The sequence below is a fragment of the Lactuca serriola genome, chromosome 8, assembly GCF_051521515.1.
Source record: "Lactuca serriola cultivar US96UC23 chromosome 8, Lser_US96UC23_V15, whole genome shotgun sequence".
Lineage (NCBI taxonomy): Eukaryota > Viridiplantae > Streptophyta > Magnoliopsida > Asterales > Asteraceae > Lactuca > Lactuca serriola.
In genome coordinates, this window is record NC_136415.1 from 6467298 (window position 1) to 6490571 (window position 23274).

At 35.0% G+C, this 23274-nt stretch overlaps 1 protein-coding gene and 2 long non-coding RNA genes across 3 annotated transcripts in view; all 3 read left to right on the forward strand.

Annotated features, from left to right (window-relative positions):
- Positions 1-9355: 9355 nt before the first annotated feature.
- On the forward strand, positions 9356-12438 carry LOC145065890 (metal-nicotianamine transporter YSL3-like). The gene is made up of 7 exons (XM_079012989.1): positions 9356-10070; positions 10144-10316; positions 10406-10503; positions 10585-10719; positions 10821-11010; positions 11181-11292; positions 11372-12438. The coding sequence occupies exons 1-7, from the start codon at positions 9749-9751 to the stop codon at positions 12304-12306; spliced, it is 1965 nt and encodes a 654-aa protein (XP_078869115.1). The 5' UTR covers positions 9356-9748; the 3' UTR covers positions 12307-12438.
- A 6553-nt stretch (positions 12439-18991) lies between these two features.
- LOC145070459 (uncharacterized) lies at positions 18992-20351 on the forward strand. The gene is made up of 3 exons (XR_013689960.1): positions 18992-19306; positions 19447-20031; positions 20096-20351. It is a non-coding gene; the product is annotated as an uncharacterized LOC145070459 (long non-coding RNA).
- A 1906-nt stretch (positions 20352-22257) lies between these two features.
- Positions 22258-23274, forward strand: part of LOC145070559 (uncharacterized) — a 1372-nt gene continuing 355 nt past the window's right edge. Inside the window, exons 1-3 of the long non-coding RNA XR_013689999.1 lie at positions 22258-22706; positions 22964-23043; positions 23115-23192. This is a non-coding gene — a long non-coding RNA (uncharacterized LOC145070559). The remainder of the gene's footprint in view (positions 22707-22963; positions 23044-23114; positions 23193-23274) is intronic.

Here is a 23274-nt window from a genome sequence, read left to right on the forward strand (position 1 = left end):
CTTCCACTAGCAGAGTTCTCGTACAACAATAGTTATCATGCCAGTATTGAGCGAGCTCCATTCGAAATGTTATATGGTCGGAGGTGCAGGACCCCAATATGCTGGGACGAGGTTGGACATCGGGTGATGGGGAGCACAGAGGTGGTACTCAAGACTAACGGATTGATTTAACAGGTGCGCGACCGGTTGCGGGTCGCGCAGAGCCGCCAGAAGAGTTATGTTAATCGAAGGCGATCGGATCTTGAGTTTCAGGTGGGGGATTTTGTGTTACTGAAAGTGTCACCTTGGAAGGGGATTATTAGGTTTCGTAAGAGAGGCAAGCTAGGGCCTCGATTTATAGGCCCGTTCAGGATCATAGCCTGTGTGGGCAAGGTAGCCTATCGTTTAGAGCTTCCAGAGGAGCTTAGTCAGATCCACAACTCCTTCCACGTGTCTCAGCTTCGGAAGTGTGTTGCTGACGAGTCCGCGATTATATCCTTGGATGATATTTAGGTGGATGGGGGCCTAAATTATGTCGAGAAGCCGGTTGCCATTCTTGACAGGAAGACGAAGGAACTTTGGAACAAGGAAGTGAAGTTGGTAAAGGTGCAATGGCAGCACCGAAGGGGCTCTGAATGGACATGGGAGCCAGAGGAGGAGATGCGGGAGCATTACCCCGATATGTTTTCAGCCACGGACTTTGAGGGCAAAGTCTAGTCCAAGTGGGGGAGAGTTGTAACATCCAAAAATTCTAGTAAGTCTTAAAAGCCTAAAGAGTATATTATTTGCATAAATGGTCCCTTAAGTATGCTGGGTGTACTTAAGTGTACGCTTAGCGTACTACATGGTTGTAGTCGCGGAGGAATCAAGGTACGCTGGGCGTATGCGCCAGGGTTGCAAAACCCTAATTATCCGGACTTGAGGCCTATTTAAGCAACCTTATGTTCCTTGGACTAAACCCTAGAGATCCTCCATAACCTTACAACGTCCATATACTCTTGGAAACCTTGTAAGATCATTCTTAAGCCTTAAAGTGTGCATTTGTGGCCTTTTTGTGTGTATTTCAAGAAGGGGTGGTTAAGCAAGCTTGGATCAAGTGGGTGCTTCAAGATCCTACATCAAAAGCACCTTGCAAAGCTTTTGGAGGTAAAAAGCTTGCATCTTTCCTTTCTAATCTTTAGATCTAGCTAGGGTTTTGGTGGTTTGTCCCTTTTAAGAACTTTGGATCTCTTTTTTTTTGGGTAAATCCTCCCCTTTTGATAAGAAAGTCAGATATGAGGTCCCCTAGTCATCTAGGAGTATACAGATGGAAGCTTGATGAGAGATTTGGCCTCCTGCATGAGTAAAAGACCTTGGAAAGGTCTTAATGGAATAGTTGGGTGTGCATAAGACATGCAAGGGCATAAAGTTGCCAACTTTATGCCTTAGGACATCTTTTCAGACTTAGATCTAACTTTTGGTCGTGATGGATTTGAGTATTAAGCACTTAATGGAAAAAGTGCTTAAGCTGTTTGTATGCTGGGCGTAACCAGCTGTACGCGGCGGTTAGTGCCCAAACCTTCAGTACGATGCGTGTACCAGGGTGGTACGTTGGGCGTATGCAGCTCAGTTGGGCCTCATTTGGTGGTTGGGCTCGACTGGATTCTGTGAGTTATGGGCCTTCTTACCTGTTTGGGCCATGGACTTATTGATTGGGCCTTATTGGGACAAGCGGCCCTTTAAGGATATTAGACTTGGACTTTGGTGCCCATTTGCAATAAAATGGTAATTGGGCCTTGGGGGTAGACTTTGAAGAATGGGCTTCTATTTGGGGAATTTAAGGCCATATTACTGATTGTATTATGATTGTTGTTATTCAGCTCGGGAGGCTGCGGATTTCTAGGAGGACAATATTTGTATTCATCGGACGGAGGTGAGTCTGCTCACCATACCTATGGGTCTATGGCACCAAGGTCGGCCCATTATGTGTACATGTTGTATGTGTGTTATGCATTTATGAATTGTTATGTTATGTGATATTATGTGTGACATCCCCAAAATCTCGGCCAGAAAAGACCGTTTTTCATTTATGCTTTTAAAATATTTTCAGAGTAAATCCTTTTGATTTGAAAGAGTTGCGGAATTTGTTCCCAAAAACAAAACATGATAAAACAATGTTTACCAAAGCATTTCATAAAAGAAATGTATTTTCATTATAATCAAAACTCGGGGTGTCATGTTCCGATACAGACCAATAAGCATAAACGAATACATTACAAGTCATTCAACAAATATAAACATATACAGACTTGTAAACAAAACAACTGATGGTTCATCCATCTCATGCCCTCGCGCCACTTCCTGTAATACAAATAAAATTGAGTGGGTCAGGCTTGGGAGCCTGGTAAGCATATAGGGTTTTCAACCCACAATAAATAATCATATTTAATTTTCACCAACCAACAATAACCCAATTACCCATTCCCGTTATTCTCACTTTATGTCCCTAAGACAACTAACACAAGGGACCTAGTCTAAGAATATTTCATCGGGGCGACAACACATGCTTCGGGGGTACCTCAGCAATATAAGTCAAATAAGGCAACCATGAGGGGGATGGAGTACAGCGAATGAACACCCGAGTTCATTAACACCTACAGGTGGCGAACCTGCTAATGTTTCCACAAAACTGTCTAGAATAGCCAGTGGTCGTCATCTAAACTCCGCTAGATGACTAAATCAAACAACAACGAGGCCTCTCATCTGTTTATTAGACACCAACTATCTACCCATGTTCTACCCAACATATTAGTAGATAAAAATATACATTTTTATACATAGTTTAAAAACCTGTATAGCATGCTTTAATCAACACATAATCCACATAACAGATGAGGCACACACACATAGCACATATCTCATAGAGAATAAATCATATCTATGAGATAGAAGAGAGTGAATACACATTCACATATATAAACAACAATATACTATACACATAGCACGTATTTTATAGAAAATACTTAATATTTATGTGTTAGAAGAAGGTGACTACACACTCACACTTATAAACAACAATATACTTAATACACTCGAACCAAACTTGTATTATTATCGTGTTTATGAAAGGTAGTATACACTCACTTGATCAGAAGATGATCGGACAGCACTACGACTTGCAGAAGTAGTAATCCTCAGCAGATTTGGAAGATCTCTTCAAAAATCGAACTTCTCGCGGGCAGAGCTTCGGCTCGGGAACCGCACTTCTCGGGATCTTCGGGATCTCGGGACTTGCCTCGGGGCTCGGGAACAATACCGGGGCTTTGGGGTATTTCTGGCATGCAAATCGATGCAAAAAAGGAGAGAGAAGAGAGGAAATTGGCAAAAGACTCGGCTGCCTTCGGATCCTATTTATAGGAGGCTAGAGCCTCGGAGTACGCGGGGCGTATTGTAGTATGCAACGCGTACTGCTTCCGAAATCGTCACTGCATGCGTCATCCGAAATGTCGACACTCTTCGGAGTACGCGGGGCGTACTCGCGTACGCGGGGCGTACGTCGGATCGGACCGGTGACTCGTCTTCGGATAATGCCGGATTAAAAGATTAAAAATAAATAAAATTTATTTAATAAACTTCGGAAATTCATATCTTCTTCATACGAACTCCGTTTTCGACGTTCTTTATATCCACGCGAAGGTGAGACTACGCTCTACAACTTTCGTTTAGACTCCGTCGGCTAATTTCGACTTTATTTTTATTATTTATTTTTAATAGGCCGCGACAGAAAAACTTCGTTATAAATTCATAACTTCTTCGTTTGACGTCCGTTCTCGCCTAACTTTTTATCGCTTCGATACCAACAATGAGATCTTCGATTCTCATTTAGATTGCTTCGGCTAAAAACCCCTCGATCTCAAATCGAGTAAAACAGGCTGCTCACCGCTAAGCCGAAACTTCGATAAATCATAACTTCCTCATACGAAGTCAAATTTGGGCGTTCTATATATATTCGGAAACCTCGTTTCAACTACTACAACATTATTCAAAGATATTAAGTTTATTTTACACTTAAATTTTGACGCTTATTTTTATTCTTAATTAATCAAACCACATAATTAAGCAATTAAGCACCAAAACACATAATACTCAAATAATACAATCTTATTATTTCAAAACGGGTTACAAAGGTTAACCTAGACTATTACATTGCTAAAAGTGACAAGCCCGGAAACACAGGCGTTACATTATGCTGGTATGGAAGACCCCGGTGGGATCCCGTTGCACTGGATATAAGACCATGTGGGGTAGCCCATGGCATTCCTAGGTAAAGACCATGTGGGGTAGCCCATGACATTGGATGTAAGGCCATGTGGGGTAGCCCATGGCAGTCCTAGGTAAAGACCATGTGGGGTAGCCCATGACATTCTTGCTGATTGTATTGCATGGTTTATGTGGCATGTTTGTAGCTTTAATTAGCTATCAGGTTATGTATATGTGTTTGCGTGTGGTATGCTCTAGGAAACTCACTAAGCATTTCGCTTACAGGTTGTTAATTTGGTTCAGGTACTTCTAAGCCCAAGGGCAAGGGCCGACATGATGACGTGGCGCACACTCTATCTCTCTTTCTAATGTATTTGGGACCTTCTAATGTTTTAAAAAGGAAAACAAAGATGTAATGCATATTAATTTGAAAACATGTGGTTGGGAATCTGTGGTTATGAGATTGTTTTTATTAACTCAAAAGTGAAAAAATTTTCTTTGAAAAATTGGGTTGTTACAGCATGGGTAGATAGTTGATGTGTGATGAAAAAAATTGATGAGAGGCCTCGATGTGATTGTGATCTAGTCGTCCAGCAGAATATGGATGACGACCACAGACTTTTCTAGACAGTTCGGTGGAACGATGGCACGCTCATAACCTATTGGTGTAGTGAACTTGGGTGTTCATTTGTTGTATTATATCCCCCTCATGGCTGCCTTAGGACATTCATTGTTGAGGAAACCCCTTTGCAGTAGTGTCCGTCCCGATGAAAATCCTAAATTAGGTCCCTTGTAATAGTTGTTGTCATAAGGACGTAAAGTGAGGATAACGGGAATGGGTAATCGGGTTATTGTTGGTTGGTGAAATTAAATATAACTATTTATTGTGGGTTGAAAGCCCTATATGCTCATCAGGCTCCCAAGTCTGACCCACTCAGTTTCTTTGTATTACAGGTAGTGACACGAGAGCATAAGTTGGAGAACTTGTGAAGATGTTTTTGTTTATAGACCAGTAGTTGTATATAACTGTGTAAGGTCTATGTTTTATTGTTTATGCTTTTTTGTCTGTATCCGAACATGACATCCCGAGTTTTGATATATAATGAAAATACATTTCTTTAAGAAATGCTTGATAAACCTTATTTTATCATGTAATATTTTGGGGCAAATTCCGCAACTCTTTTAAATCAATGGATTACTCTGAAATTATTTTAAAAGCATAAATGAAACCGGTCTTTTCTGGCCGTGATTTTGGGGATGTCACAGATGCTTTATGTTTTGATTCAGCCCATAACTGATAAACTGGCCATATATGTGAAAGGGTTTTCAGTGTTTCTACCATAGCTAGAGATTTTGAGTGAACTAAAAGTTGAAACCCCGTTCCTAAAGAAATAAAAGAATGGGATTTGAAGAAATTTGCTTTGAGATTAAATGAGGTCTCCCTAAGATAGTGTGTGATTAAGGAATATTTTGGTGAAGTAGAGAGCCCAAATGAGAAGAAGAATGGTGGCGCCGATAACTGAGATCCTGGCGAACAGGGGGTAAAAAGGTTGTTTTAGCAGTCATGACTACCATTGGAAGTGAAACACTCTAATTTCAATAACCATATAACCAAACAATAACTTATCACAAACTAAATTCACATTGATGTAGAAAGTGACATACACTTTCATATCTTGTACTCCTTAGACTTTGACCACTCACCCTCCTATCGTTGGTTCTGAAGAACCTAATCATGGTTCTTATAGAACCATTGGCTACAAAATAATCCATCAGTTAATGTTGTTTACACACGAACTAATTATTTAATTAATGCAATTTTTAAAATTATGAAATAAATGTCCTACCTGAGAGGAGGGGTGTCTTATTCAACATGATCTCAAGAGCAGGGAACATCTGGAGCGGCACATTGATCTTGACCAACAGAACACTAACGAGAAGCTTATGATATCCATACACAGATGGTTACTATATCCATACACATGGAAATCATCAGTTATGAAGAAAACCATAATCGAACCCTAGTCTCCTAAAATTAACGATATCAGAGAAGTAGATGAGGGTAAGAAATTTGATGACATATTGGGTCGTCGTAAGGCGGCTAAGGTGGTGATGATAATGTTGTAGTGGTAGTGGTGATGGTGAGGCTAGGTTAAAGAACGGTGAGAGTTACCAGAAAGAAGGAGACGATTTTTCAATTTAGAATTCAATTGAGAGAGAGAGAGAGAGAGAGAGAGAGAGAGAGAGAGAGAGAGAGAGAGAGAGAGAGAGGAATAATGCATAGGTAGATGATGGGATAATTAAATGGAGTAAAATATTGTTGATTTATTGGGATTATAGAATCAATTTCAAATTTTGGTTTGCACAATAAAGATGAAAGCGAAACAGACGGGAAAAAGAATAGAGGTAAACAAAAAGATGCCAAGTGGCAATTAAGGAATTAGAATGTAACACGTGGAAATCTAAGGTTTATTAGAAAGGATAGATAGATAGATTATCGAACCCTAATTTTACCAAAAATGACAACCCTAATTTTTTAGCTAAATACTCAAACGTAGCTTAAAAAAGATGGGCACGGCACTGGAGTTTTCTTTAATCTTACATGGCTTGGGAAAGGTCCAACAATATGAACCACTTCATAAATGTGATCATGGCCCATTACATTTAATTTAATTCATCACATTTAATTTAATTGATTTATATTTACATTTCATCCCCCTATATTCATTTTAAATTTTAATATACACCCTCCTTACATATTTTTTCCATTTAATAGATTCACCTACTTTCAGTATATTAACTTAAATTGATTGATGATCCGATATCTTAATAAAATATAAAATTAATCACACCATTAAAATATATTGTTGATACGTCGAAACCAATATTTGATACTATGTAAGTATTTATATTAATATACATATTTAAGCTACATAGTTGATATGAATAGTGATTTTTTGGCACTTCACAATATGACCACAATAATTTTTAGTTATTACTGATTCGGTCCCTGATATTATTACTATATACAATTTTGACTTTTAATGTTAATGGGTTTTTCTATTACACACCCCCAATTTATTTAGTCTGCTATCTTGTGCAAATAAACTTTTTGCAGCTAAATTCAATTGTAATAATACATAACTACATAAATAGTCCCTAACGTTTTTTTTTTCTTTTATTTATAAAGGATTCATTTGCAAAAAATGGCTTAATTCAATTGCAATTGCCAAAAGTTACAAGTTCATAAATGGTCCCTTTATTTTGCTCATTTTTTTTGGAAATTATTTAGTTTTGTTTTGTTTTAATTTTTGTTGTTTTAAGTTACATAAATGGAATAATCCCTGCAGTTTGCTCCGCTGCAAAGCGTGGTTTTCCTGCTAGTTAGTTTTTATTTTTGATTTTATAAAAATATGAAATTTGAAAGTTTTTTTTTTTGCTTTTCTATCAGTCATCCTTAAATTCTTAGTTCTTCTAAATAATATATTTTGTTTTATTTTATTATTTCATATAAAAAAACTTATATTTGTTTAACCTATCATAAAATACACAATAAAATATAAATAAATTACACCAATAAATACTTTCAAAATATGGATACTATTGAAGTATTTATACTAGTTTTTATTTTTTATTATTGAAGTCTTGAAGTGGGAACTCTACATTACATTTAGGAGATGTTCCGTAAGATATGAATTTTTAAGATCTGAATTTTTAATAGATTTGAATTTCTAACAGAGTCTGAATTTTTAAGATCCGAATTTTTAACATGTTTGGTTGGAAACATTTGAATTGTTGTGCTAAATGTTAAAAATAATCATTTTACCCTTCTGTATTTTTTTTGTTGAATTCAATATTTATGTTTTATAAAATAACCAAACCAACTTCTTGAATAATTATAAAAAATATATATAAATATCATACAAAATCCAAATTAATCATAAATCAAAATTACACACCCACTACATTACCAACCAATCATAAACGAACATTTATTGTATTAAAGAGGAATGAAAAGTATAAATTCTAAGACATCAATAAAAGAATAATTGTTATAAAATATGAAACTAAATTAAAGAACAAAGTATGAAATGAGATTGTAAAGATCTTTATTTTAATACTTGTGGTAAAAACAACCAAACTTTACAATACTTAATACTCATTATTTATACTGGACAAAGAAGATAAAATGTGAGGTATGTTATGAATACTCATTATAATGGTGCATAACTACACTCATAAAACTCATAATAATGTTTGTTATAATTCTCACTAATTGAAGAGAGTGATATGGGGAATCTAATAGTCATTAACTAAATAATAATTCATAAAAATAATGAAATTATATTCTTTATCATGTATTGAATATGTATACAAAAAAATAACTTCTTAAAAAAATTAAGAAATTGTTATATATAAAGGAAGCATCTAACATTACTAAAAACATCTAAAAGCAATATGAATACCAGGGGACTTTGACCTAGCTGTAACGAGTGTCTCTCTCAAATGAGAGGTCATGAGTTCAAAGAGAAACGAAGGTAGGGCGTGTTATACATGTGTGTGATACACATGGCACATAACAAATGGCCATGTATCATGTATATATGTGTGTGTGTTTGGAGAGATAAACATGTGTATGTCGTTCGTGTGTGTATGCATGTATATCTTTCGCTCATACAACTTACCTTTGTGTAAAAAGCCAAGTTGGCAACATTTATAACAAGTCCCCCTCAACATTTTAGATATTTTTCATTTTATCATTCTCTTTTCAAAAATATAAGCATTCATGCCGATGCTTCGTACACGCCACAAAATACACAATCCACGATGCTGTCCATTTCCTTCATGGCTTCATGTACAACCATCATCATGCGTAATTACTAATTAGTATAGTAACTAATAACTTCTAACAATAACGTTAAATGTAAGGAAGTTTAGGGTCTGTTTTAGAATAAACCAATAGATGGTATTAGATAGACAAATTGATTCGAAGTTGAAGGCCTTTTTCGGATATTTACCATGAATAAAGATGGCAACATTCCACCTATGCGAAAATCAATTTGAGCCTACCAAACCAACCCAAACAATAAAAATCTTAGTACAAAGACCGGTTTAAAGTTGGATTTGATTTGTACTGGAGAGAGTCTAATTTCATGTGTACTACACACCATGTCACCATTTGCAGTACAAAAGTGGTTTTGATTAGGCCATTAATGGTGAAAAATTCACCACTAACCACAACCTTCTTCTCGCCATTAATGGTTGAAATCTCTGTATCTGGCACTCATCTTTATAAATTCACCATGTCGACACCCCTGTCAGAAATCATTTCACCCAAAACACAACCAAAAAACCCATTAAATTTCTTGTAGGGTTTTCAATTTTTCGTGTTTTGCGAGACCTCTGAAACCCACATTTCTTCTTCTTTCGCCTTTCGTTTCACGATTATTCTTCTTCGTATCAATTGAATCGCTAGAAGTTGGTGTTTTGATGATTTGATCGGAACATTCGTTGAAGAAACTCGGGGAAGATGGAAATGGAGATGGAGAACGTGAATGAGAATGCGAATGCTGTGAAGAGGCTACCGCCATGGACGGCGCACATAACATGTCGAGGAGTGGTAGCGAGTACAGTGATCGGTGTTGTGTACAGTGTGATAGTGACGAAGCTTAATCTCACGACTGGCCTCGTACCCAATCTCAACGTTTCCGCAGCTCTATTAGCTTTCGTCTTCATCAAAACATGGACCAAATTGATTCACAAAGCTGGATTCGTTACTACGCCATTCACTAGACAAGAGAACACCATCATTCAAACTTGTGCTGTTGCTTGTTACAGCATTGCTGTTGGAGGTAATTTCTTTACTTTAATTGAATTCAATCCCATTTTTACGTTTTGTTTGATTAATTAATGATTGATTAACAGGTGGATTTGGGTCTTATCTATTGGGATTAAACAAGAGGACATATGAGGAAGCTGGTGTTGATGTGGATGGGAATTCACCAGGGAGCTATAAAGAACCAGGGGTTGGCTGGATGACTGGTTTTCTGTTTGTTACTAGTTTTGTTGGTCTTTTGGCTTTGGTTCCTCTAAGAAAGGTTTGTACTTTACGCTTTACTGACTTGTACCTAGCTACCATCTTTGCATGTCCATTGTCCAACATCTGTCGTTTAATTTGTACATGCAGATTATGATCATAGACTATAAGTTAACATATCCGAGTGGAACAGCTACTGCAGTTCTCATCAATGGCTTTCACACTCCAAAGGGGGACAAGATGGCTAAGTATATATGCATCCATTATCCATGTATTTACATTTTACACCAAAAAAACTCAAAGTTGATTAAACTTTTAATTTGTTGCAGAAAGCAAGTTGTTGGGTTCACAAAATTCTTCTCAATGAGTTTCATGTGGGCATGTTTTCAATGGTTTTATTCTGGTTCGGGTACATGTGGGTTCACCTTTTTCCCTACTTTCGGGTTGAAAGCCTTCAAGAACTCGTGGGTGCTTGTTTTTATGTTTTCAGATTTTGATTAGTTTAATGAAACATTATTCGATAATGGAGATGTTGATACGAATAATGGTGTTGGATGCATTGCAGGTTTTATTTTGATTTTAGTATGACATACATAGGAGCAGGAATGATATGTTCACATCTTGTGAACTTGTCATTGCTAGCAGGAGCTGTGCTTTCTTATGGTATTATGTGGCCACTCATTGGTGATCGCAAAGGTTCTTGGTTTCCTCCAAATTTACCACAGAGTAGCATGAAAGGTCTAAATGGCTACAAGGTTAGACAAACCTCAACTTAACTTAATGGGTTAAGCCCCTAATACATGACTGTTTCTTTTTTATTTAACCCGGACACAATGACTTGATGAGTTAAGACAAAAAAAAACCTGGCTTAATATACTAAAACACTTTATCTAGACGGATTTAAAAGGATTTGAAATATTTGCAGGTTTTCATATCGATTGCTCTTATCTTAGGGGATGGGCTGTACAATTTTCTCAAGATTGCATTGTTCACAGCAAGAACCATATATCTCAAATCTAGGAAGAACCCTAGAACAAGTAAGTATTCCATAACTCCATAAAATCTTCCATTTTTTTTTCTTAACTATCGACATTCTTATGACATTAATAAACACAGATCCAGATGATGTGAATCAACCGCAAGATGATTCCGAGTTAAACGAGGTGTTCTTAAGAGAAAGCATTCCATTCTGGGTAGCAGCTACTGGTTACCTAATCTTCTCCGTTGTTTCCATAATTGTAATTCCATTGATGTTCCCAGAGCTGAAATGGTATTATGTTCTTGTTGCTTACATCATCGCACCATCTCTCGGGTTCTGTAACGCGTATGGTGCTGGTCTAACAGACATGAACATGGCGTATAATTACGGAAAAGTCGCCCTATTTGTCCTCTCTGCGATGTCCGGGAAAAACAATGGTGTTGTTGCAGGACTCGTGGGATGCGGATTGATAAAGTCGATTGTTTCAATTTCGTCTGATTTGATGCACGATTTCAAAACCGGACATCTGACTTTGACTTCGCCACGATCAATGCTGGTTAGTCAAGCAATCGGAACTGCAATTGGATGCGTAGTGGCGCCTCTTACGTTCTTTTTGTTTTACAAAGCGTTCGACATTGGAAACCCTAACGGAGAATATAAAGCGCCTTATGCGATTGTGTACAGAAACATGGCGATTTTGGGGGTGGAAGGTTTTTCAGCGTTACCTAATCATTGTTTGCAGCTTTGTTACTTGTTCTTTGGGTTTGCTATGGTGGCGAATTTGTTGAGAGATGTTTGTCCGGAGAAGATGGGGAAGTGGATTCCTTTACCCATGGCTATGGCAGTGCCTTTTCTTGTTGGTGGTTATTTTGCCATTGATATGTGTGTTGGGAGTTTGATTGTGTTTGTATGGAGAAAGGTTAATAAGCAGAAAGCGAACCTGATGGTTCCTGCTGTTGCTTCTGGTTTGATTTGTGGAGATGGGTTGTGGATTCTTCCTTCATCGGTTCTTGCTTTAGCTGGAATCAAGCCTCCTATCTGTATGAACTTTTTGCCTACAAAACCAAATTAGGGTTTATGTTAGAAGAGTATCAATAATCTGTAGCAGTTCTGTCATATATATAGACTAGATGATAGTAGATAGCAACAAAGTTATATATGCAATATAGGATTTCCATTAAAAGTTTATTTAACAAAACTTAAACTATTGAAGTAACAACCCACTACTGTAATCAGTTGTTTATGATGCATTAAAAGTTAACAGTGTGCTAAGTGGGGGACGATGAAAAGATAAGAGTAAACAAGACTTTTGTGTTGTTTGAACCGATGAAGTAACAGAAAGAACCATGAATCTTTTTCATAAGATCGGAATAGACCCCACCAATCCATTCATGGAATTCGCTTTAAATGTTATACATTTTGGCCAAAACTTTGGTCCCTTGAATTATATTTTCTGTCCCTCTATTTTTGTTTGTGTCCAACTTTGTTAATTTACTCATGTAATTTTCTTTGTGTTCCACTTCTTTAATTTATTAATTGGAAAAATCTAAATACTGTATTTTTAATAGACTCACTTTTTCGTGGAATATGTTAATGTATCCCACGTGTGTTGTTCCTTTTAACTCAACCATGGTCACCGCTTATTCTCCACCGCTTTACATACTCAACAAACATCCGTCTTCCATCCTTCCAGAACGCTCTCTATCCCTCTCGCCATTATTGTTTTCTTCCCTAAGGTTTTTTGCTTCGTCAACTGCTCTGCTTCATCTTTCCCCTTCTTCTGAGTCATCATTCGGTTTTGGGGAACGATGGTCGACCGATCAATATTAGGGTTTTTAGGGTGGGTGTCCGGCTTGCAATTTTGGGTCAGCTGACTCGCTTCCACTACTAGAAAACAGACCTTTAATGACACTCTTTTTACAACACGCACTGATTAATGATACGCAAAAGCGCGTGCCCTAAAAATAATGTCAGGTCTTTAGAAATTTGAAGAATTTAGGACGCGCATTTTTACGTGCCCTAAAATTAGTGTCCGAAAAAAAGAAAATTAAAAACACGGAAGACACCTAAATTAAATGGGCGTCGTATAGAAATGTCGTTTTATAATTTTTAATACGCGCGTCCCTCCTCTTTGATATAGGTAGGGGGAAAACCAAATTTCCCAAAATTTTGAAGTACCCTCCTTCCTCTACTTCTCTGCTCTCTCCTATAGGTCATGATTCACCTTGTGAACTAAGGCATGCCTAAGATTCCGCCTCTTTATCTTCATCGTCTTTAGCTTTGATCTCTTCTTAAAAAAAGCGAAGATGAATCTACCACAAGGCGTCACAAAAGCAATTGGAGGCATCGATACCGGTGGAGTACCGAAAGAAGGAGTTCTAGAAGAGAGAAAGAGAAGAGGAGAGAGAGTTGGAAGATAAAGAAAAGAGATAAAGTGACAAATATAGAAGGAAAGGGAGCAGTAGCTGAAGATGAAATCGAGAAGGCAAAAGGAGGGGTTCAGATTAGACACAAATTCACTTTTTGCTTTCAATTTCATATACGTCTCTCTAAAATCGTTTGTGGAGCCAATTATTATAGGGATCGAATCCAGGTATGTTGTATTTAATTAACTTTCCCTCTGATTGTACTTAATTTATCTCACCTTCCGATGGTTCTCAAGTCGAACACAAGGTAACATTTCAAGAAAATCGCAATTCTAGGGTTTTTTTCACACATCTGGTTCGAGATCAATTTCTCCATTTCTCTCTCTCTCTTTCTCTCTCTCTCTCTCTCAAAACATCAAACAATTTATCAATTTCTCCTAGGTTTCCATCTTTCATCTTGTTTTCATCTGTGACTCCTTGATCCCCTCTTTCTCTCCTCTGCGTTTCATCTGCCACCATCTGGGAAATTTTTACTTTTCTTGTTCCCTTCAATTTCAGTTTTAGCTTAAGTGATGTATAATTCATTAACTTGTGCTATTTCATGCAACATGATATGCTACAAGAATAGAATGACAATGTCCTTGAGAAGGTGGCTTCTAATAATGATATTCTTTGTTTATATATATCTGGTCTTCATTGTTGAATTTATATTGTGCAACTCACTTTTGCTGAAGAAAGTTGTCAGGATGCAGAGATGAGGGTTAAGGAGCTTGAGAAGCAGGTGCTCACCTAAACTGACAATAAGACACACCCCTGTTGAAATGCTATGTTTATTCTTTCTGGCAAAAGGATATGCAAACATGTGCTTGTATGTTTTTGAATTCATCTAATCTGGATAGGATTGAGGTCGGATACAACAAATAAGCAATCAACTTAAAAAGAGAAAAAATATCACAATTCAAATTAGTAGATCACAGTTGACAAATGATCTAACCAAAACTGTTACATTAGACTATCACAACCTGAACAATCCAACACACTTTAGAAAGCAAAATTGAAGTAAAACATGCTTAGATGTAGACAAGTAAGGATGGATTGAAGGTTATGCAGTAGTTAAGACATGAAGAGAAGCTTAATTCATATCAAACTCGTAACAATAAAGATCATAGCATGTTATTTGATTGTAACAGCGTGTTCGCTTATATGATGCAAGTGCCAATGTGTTAAGAGGAGAGTTCCTTCATGGAGGTGCAGTTCTTGATTGCTGCTTTCATGATGATACCTCTGGTTTTAGTGCTAGTGCAGATAACACTGTCACAAGGTATGACTAAATGATGCATATACTTTCTTGGATTATTGACTTATCTTTTTCTTAACTAAGTTTCAAGCTACATTCCTTTTACATCTCTCAGGCTTGTTTTTGACCACGGAAGGGAGGATCTTTTGGGACGCCATGATGTCCGTGTTCGCTGTATCAAGTACTCTTATGCAACAGGTTAGTGTCATTCATTTCATCATTTGTTTTCATTTTGTTAATATCATCATACATTCGTACTTTCATTTCCTTCTATTACATCATTGTGTTTTCAATTCTTTTTCTTGTTGGTGGTTTTTAGGGCAAGTGATTACAGGGAGTTGGGACAAAACTTTGAAGTGATGGGACCCATGTGGTGGAGGTGCATAGGAGCGTGCTCTTTGTGGGGACATATGGACAACTAGAGAGAGTTTATTCTATATCACTTGTTGGAAACCGTGTAGTGGTGGCAACTGCTGGAAGACATGTTAATGCTTTCTCTCATTAATTAAACCTAAATGTAGGAAAAAATCAGATATTTATGGCCTTATGCTGACTTGAGATCGCACTCTTTCTGCTCTCTTCACCTATAAAAATTAGATTTAGCTACTACCGATGGGTGTGCATGTCATCCGACTTCTTCAAAATCACTGCTAAGTTTTGATTTATGGCCTTATGATGTTGCCATCATGGGCCCTCAAATCAATGGCCCTCAAATCTTTCAATGTCTGCAACAACCCATTTCATTAATCTTCATTCATTTATATTTTTCATAAATTTCCCAAGGGCAAAACAATCTTTAATATTAGATACCTGATATATGTAATAGGCAAGATCAGAAGCACTTTCCAGCTGGATATCAGAATAGTTGATAAGGGATCGATAGTGGGTCTCAATCAGAAAAAGTCTCAATGCCAATGGATGATAAAGTTGTATAAGCAGATATTTGATTAATAGGGCTAAAGTTTTGTATTATGGATACATTTTATTACAAGGCTAAATAGATTTCCTTTGTATATATAATGTCAAATTGTTTAAATCTTGGAGTTTTTTCTTCCTGTTAACATGAAAGGCTCCACAGAACAACCAATTTTGCTGAATAATTTATATGTGATTTATTCAGTGGTATAAAAAAATCTAACATTTTCCTTTATGTTCAAGTGAGTAAATTTATCTATACATGTTGGTGTAGTTTTAATGATTTCTTTATGTTATGTTTAATACTCTACTTGAATATTACAGCTTCTATACATGTTGGTGTGGTTTAATGATTTCTTTAATTTCTGTTCTGTTTAATACTCTACTTGAGTAAACTTGTCTATACATGTTTTATACTTTTACTTTGAGCTTTATGATTTCTTTAACTTAAAAATAAATGATTACTTTGTTCTTTTTTCTAAACACAGGTCTTGGTAAGACTTGTTGGAGCTGATGATCATATGTATCCCAATTTTGTGGATGTGCGTGGTGTGGAATTTGGTTTGGGGATAGGATACAACTCAGAACCAAAAGCAACTCCTCCTACTGGCTCAGCTGTTAAGTCGCTTAGGACAGGAGTGATGGCTCAGTTCAAAAGCAGCTTTTTTGCTGCTTCAGCTTCATCCAATAATTCTGGAAATTAGGGGATCAAGAAAATGGTATTGTCTGGCTTTTTTTTCTGGTGGCTCCATAGGTGGACCTCCCCCATCCCCAGGCCAACTTATCGTAACAGAGAACAGCAACATCAAGGGATTAATTCTAAATATCAAAAAAATTGTTTCTTTAAGAATTGCTATATATCACTGTTTATTTTATCTAAATAACTATACAAATCAAATTATTTTTAATGACAAACATGACTAATAACATAAATTGAACACAATGTTTAAATCTATATATAACATTCTCAACCATTTCCATTGCTATACAGAATCTTTTGATGAACTTGGTGAATCTGCAAGCGCTAGGAAACGACACCCCTACTTCAATAGAAGATGTTCATATCTTAGAATTAGGTGCTAATACTGCTTGGAAAAAGGAAATTGATGACCACAAAGCATTAAGGAAGTTCTATGTGCATATGTTCTTATCTCTTCATGGTCTCTACAAAAAAGCTTCAACATGGGAAAAAGTTGTAGATGCTTGAATTTGTAGTGGGAATACTATTGCTGCTGAGCTACATGGTGAAGTTGGGTGGCCAGGTCAGCACTTGATGTTTTATTCTAGAAAAAGAAATGTTTATGCATATATACATACATACATACATACATACATAAATACATACAATAAAAACGTCAAAACAAACCTAAAAGCTTATTCTTTAAATTTACATATGCAGATAAATATGTCACCTAATGATGTTTCCAGGGTGCAACTCGAATTATTTCCATTGATCCAAGAAATTATTACTGAGTGGCATATAATACATTTCTTCTCAACCATACCATCTAGATCATCTTCCATTGAAGATTTCAGTTCTTAACTCCCCTTATTTAAAATTGGTAACCATATTTTATAATCTCTCCAGTCTTCATCTAATCATATTTTTAGTCTGTGTTTTTAGTTTTCACATTTCATGTGCTCCATCAGATAACAACATTGATAGAAGATTATGGAATGACAAGATTGGAAAATGTGACTTTACATTAGCTTTTATTCTCTTACTTGATCATCAAAGTTTTTTCAAACATCAAAACCGTGTTGATTCAAAACACCTTCCAAATCCCACCTTTTTCATTTGTATATTTGTTTTTTTTTTTTTGAAGCATCTTCTTACTATGGTGAACCAAAATATACTCAAGGAGAAAACATCTAGTGGTATGCAGGGTGTAAACAACGAATGGTGCACACTTCTTCACCTTCTTGGTTGTTGTCTTCTTTCACAAGCACATCTTCAATCATCATGGGGTTCTACTTAAAAGAAAATTAATGAAGCCATTTCTTGCTTTTTTAGGTATGTGTTATGTGACATATCATCCACTAATGTATCATTTATGATTCAACATCTTTTAGTTTGATGGGTATAGATACAGAAGGGTAAAATTGTCATTTACTTGCATTCAAACAGTTCATTCATTTAGTTAAAAAGGGACAAATATATAGGTGTGTTTCTTATTGACCTAACACATACAAAGGGGTAGAATGGTCGTTTACTTGCATTCAGATAGTTCATTAGGGGGTGATGCTTTTTGACATAGTACATACAAAGGGGTAACATAGTCATTTGATTTACGCACATTCAGATAGTTCATTTAGCCTAAGAAAGGGACACAGGGGTGTTTCTTTTTGACTTCATATGTACAAACGGGTGATAGGGTCATTTACTCACATTCACATAGTTCATCCAGTCAACAAAATAGACAAATACGTAGTGGTGTTTTCTTTTTGACTTAATGCACTTATTAATATGGCTATTATTATTATTATTATTTATTGCTATATGTTAATGTTATTTTTTTATTAACATATAGGTTAATTCATTCGGAATCTAACACAGCTGGAAGAAGGCCGTGGATACTTTCATTTGGACTTGGTTATACAAATAGATTATATAGTTAGGGAAAACCTCTTAATAGCAATGTACAATTAGGTTATACAAATACATTGTAATACCAATGTATTACAATGTATTGTATTTTTGTATGACATTAACTTTTGTGCAATGTATTATATTTTTTGTATATGGTATTTTATTTTCTATTATGAGACATGAAATGCAAATTTAATTTGAAAATTAGTAAATCTATAAATAGTATATTTTTTTAAACATTTAAAATTATGATACACAAAAATGTGTGTCATCTTCATTTATGAGATGGCCTTTCTTGACATGGGCTTTCTTGTTACGCATTGCGTGTCATTAACATGCGCGTCGTAAGGTTACGACACGCGAATGCGTGTCGTTTTCCTTTGTGACAGGGCCTTCCTTGATACGCAATGCGTGTCATACATGCGCGTCGTGTCTATTTATGATAGGGTCTTCCTTGACGCGCATTTGCGCGTCGTCTAAGCCTTTTACGACGCGCAATGAGCGTCGTAAAAGGCTGTTTTTCTAGTAGTGTCCTATACAAGTATGCAATTCCAAATTGTCGTCTGGATAGGGCTTTGGTGTCGCAAGATAACCCACACACAAATGGCTTTGGTTCGTTGAAACAGATCCCGAAAGGCATAATTGGCACCTTTAACTTCAGCTTCAACTATTGCCTACGTTTTAGATTTCAACGTGCCCAAAATATTTAACCAAATTTTAGCTACCGCGCACACCAAATCTCGATAGTTACTCTATGTCTTCTGTGTTGCACTTCTAAGTCATCGCCAGCTTGCTGCGTTATCTTCTTCTTCACCCACGACCGGTCTAATGCCCCACCACCGTCGAAGAACAATATAGTATTGAAGATGTTTGCTTTTTCGAAGTTGTTCACCTTTACTTGATTGTAAGCTTTTTGATTTCTCCTTATCATTGTTGACGACCGACCTATTCTCGCCACCAACATCGCCGACAAGCCACAAAGTCTATAACTTAAAGTCTTTACATCTCTGCAATTTCTTAAGTTTATTTTGTTATTTATTGTAGATGGTCTTTCAAACTTTTGGGTTGATGCTATTTTTTCTGAGTCAAAATCAATTACAACACCAATCCCAGCAAAAACCAGTTTTTCAGTTTTAATTTGGCCTGTTTGGATTCTATTAAAAGGTATTTCTCAATTTCTTTGCTTATTTATTCTTATTTGTTTCTAATGCATGCAAACTGTTTGTGGAAATGCCGAAGTGAAACTAATATCAGATTATGTGGTTTCCATCTGCTTTAATATTACTGCAAAAACTGTTTTCTATTGAAAAAATGAGATTTTTCATATGTTCATATGGTGGTGCTTGATGATTTAAGTAGCCTGTTGATTTTGATAACCAAATGAAAAAATGAATTTTTTTAATATTTTCATCTACATTCCAAATCAAAATTACCTGCAGGTTGTCATATTTATGCCAGTGAAGGATAACAACAGTTTAATATTCTGTTTGAATGAAAAATACTCTTTACAAAATGGAATGAGTCATTTGTGGAATAATGGGACTCATTTCATTGGATTGATTTTGAATCCAGGCCTAGCCTGGTTTTTTTGGGTTATAAATCCATGGAGTATGCATCTGGCGAATATGGGTATGTGGCTACTTCTATTTTAACTATTTTTATTTTTTTAATAAATCATTTTTACATGCTACAGTGCCAATTCCATCAAGCATTATGTCTCTCCAATCTGCAACAATGTTAGATGGGTTGCTTGGGCGCAGTCGTTTCAGGTCCAAATGGTTAGATTGCTTCATATAACTCTTCATTTTTGTATTGTTTTTTTCTGAAACCGAATCACCATATTTCTTTTAAATCACATAAGAATATAAAATAGACGTACGTAGTTGATTCGTTAACATGGTGAAGGGCATTATTGGAAACGTTCCTGTTTTTGGAATTTGCATCGGACATCAACAGGCCTTGGTTCTGTAGACATATGAAACGAAATTTATTCATCATTAACAAAATCATCATGTTCGTCATCTCGAACATCTCAGAAATGGAAGCGTTGAGACAACGTGCGGATATTTTTATTACTATTTACAAATGTTATTAAACTAATGGTATTGTTGTATAATATGTTGCAAAATATCCTGATGTAAGTTTTTTTTTAATTTTTTTTATTAAAAAAAGTTATTTTTTTGCTTATACATTATTTTATAGGTTGATTATACATATTTAACATTGTTGGCTACAAGTTCACATGCCTTTTTCCATCTTAAAGAATGCAGCCATGATGACGTGAGTTTTCCATTTGCTTTTTCTTTTTTAAATAATAAATTAGAAAATTGGATTCTTGAAAGTTTTGCCATTGATCCATCTTTTAATTCTAGATCTTTATCTCATTTAACTCATCGGAAAACAGCAACCAATGGAACAGTTACAGTTACAGCTGTTGTGGTCTACCTGGACTTTGGTATTTTATTTATCAAAACATTTATATGGATCAATATGTATCTTCTTTGTTTGCGTCTCCAATCAGTCATCCACATCTGCATAAAAGGTTTTTTCTTATTTGTTTTTGAATTTTGAAATTTCAAGGTTATATAGATTCCGCTTTTTCCATTTTTTTAATTCCTTTATCACAAAACAAATTAGATTTTCATTTGGTGCAGTTTCTATATTTAAGTGGTAAATTCAATAAATAGTAATATACTTTGCATTTTGTTTTGATTCCTTTACAAAAAAATAAAGTACATTGTCATCTTCTGCTTTTCCATCTTTAGGTGTTAATGCAATAAATAGCAACGAGCTTTGAATTTACACATTTTTCTGTTTTTTTGTAATTTTTTTGATTTTTTTCCAAAAAATAAACTACATTGCTATTAAGTGCATTTTCCATTTTTACGAGTGAAATTCCCTAAATAGCAACCTACTTTGAATTTATATGTTTTTTTTCTATTTTTTTTGCAATTTCTTGTAATTTCTTTACCAAAAAACCAAAATAGATTGCCGTTTTGTGCATCTTCCATTTTTGGTTATAAATGCAATAAATAGCACTATACTTTGAATTTATAGTTTTTTCTTTTTCTTTTTATAATTTGTTTTGATTTTTTTACTAAAAAGAAACACTAAATAGCAACGTACTTTGAGTTTACACCTTTTGGTTTTTGTTTTCAACACTTTATTTGATTTGTTTTTCAAAAACCAAAACACATTGCTATTTATTGCATTTTTTCATATTTTGGTGGTATTTATACTAAATAGCAATGTAATTTGACCTTGCATTTTTTTTTTGTAATTTTTTTTCAATTTATTAACTTTTTCTTACCAAAAACCAAGATACATTGTATTGGTTGTAGTTTTTCATATTTAGCTGGTAAATGCCTTAAATAACAATGCACTATTACTTTACACTTTTTATATTTTTCCCAGTTTCTTTTTATTTCTTTACAAAAAAAAAAAACAATTTACATTTTCTTTGGTGCATTTTGCAAATTTACAGTAAAAAGTGTTTTTTCCAAATTGGAAAAAACACTTGATTACTTTTGCAATTATATTCGGATTCATAGGTCATCTAGGAATATATATATATATATATATATATATATATATATATATATATATATATATATATATATATATAGTGTTTTATCAACACTTTTTACTGTCATTTGTGTTTGATATTGTTTTCAAAAGCAAAACCAAACATAAATGGGAAAACTATTAATTTTACCAGTTATTTTAGAGTAGAACATTTTAAATAATGAAAATATACTAGAAGTAGGTCAATGATTTCTAATTTTGAGTTTCTAGGAATGTTAAATTCGTTAGAACGATGATAGTCTTGACTTTTAGCTATTTTCTACAGCACAATGTCATTTTTTTTTCTGTTGTATACTTTCTACTGTGCTTGATTACTTTTCGGTCCTTATGTTGTAATTATTAAACAATATGTATTAAACATGTTTTTTTATTCTCAAATACGTTTTGTTTATTTGAGTGGAATATGGTAGTGATTCTCACACTAATTCTATCTCGATATAAATGGGTGGGATGATGGCGGAGGAAGAATTTCTTTTGAATGTCACATCAAGGAAGAATACGTAAAACCTGATTAAGATGATTGTATATCATCGATAAGGGTTAAAATTTATAACTTCAAAGTTAATAAATGTTAAATTTTCTTATATGTATTTTGACATGTCTTTACAACTGATCTGCTTTTGATTTTTTTTATGTTTAATCTTGAAGGATGCTACGAAAAGCTATTTGAAGCTTTTATGTCTAACTGCTGATAATGGCAATAGTGAACGAATTCAAAGGTTATTTTCTACATTTTTATTGTGTTATAACATATTTAGAAAAAAAAAATACCAATTTTATCTTAATATAAATTTTTAGTAATCGAAGCTTTTCTATGATATTGGATGCACTTATGAAAGGAGTCATGAAGAAACAAGAAAACCTAATTTCTTAACAAGAATCGTAATGTTTTTTTTAAATAGAGATGGTTATGTGATCCTTATTAATGATTATAAACCTTATTATTTTGTTTTGTTTTTATTTATTGAATTTACAGATTTACAAATGTTACACAACCTAATGAGCCATTACAGATAGGAGTTCATTAAGATTCCAACACTGCGAAAGCTTCTCAAGGTAACTATTAGAAAGTGTGAGAAAGTTAATATCATACACAAATTGTTAAATCACCATATTATCCATGGCAGGTCTCGGTGTTTCTTTGGCTAAAGGAAAGATTCTTACACTGGAAAATATCTTAAAACCTTCTCCTAATGGGCCACAAGGTTTGAACAACAAATTATGAATACACTTACTTTTTCTATATTAAAATCTAAAATATTTTATAGTTTTGCTTCCTTCGATAAT

Bases quoted from the DNA above. Each gene is read 5' to 3' on its own strand.
- LOC145065890 (XM_079012989.1), top strand. From the start codon at position 9,749: ATGGAAATGGAGATGGAGAACGTGAATGAGAATGCGAATGCTGTGAAG. The intron at 10,317-10,405 runs GTTTGTACTTTA...TTGTACATGCAG, and splicing joins CTTTGGTTCCTCTAAGAAAG to ATTATGATCATAGACTATAA. The intron at 11,293-11,371 runs GTAAGTATTCCA...TAATAAACACAG, and splicing joins TAGGAAGAACCCTAGAACAA to ATCCAGATGATGTGAATCAA.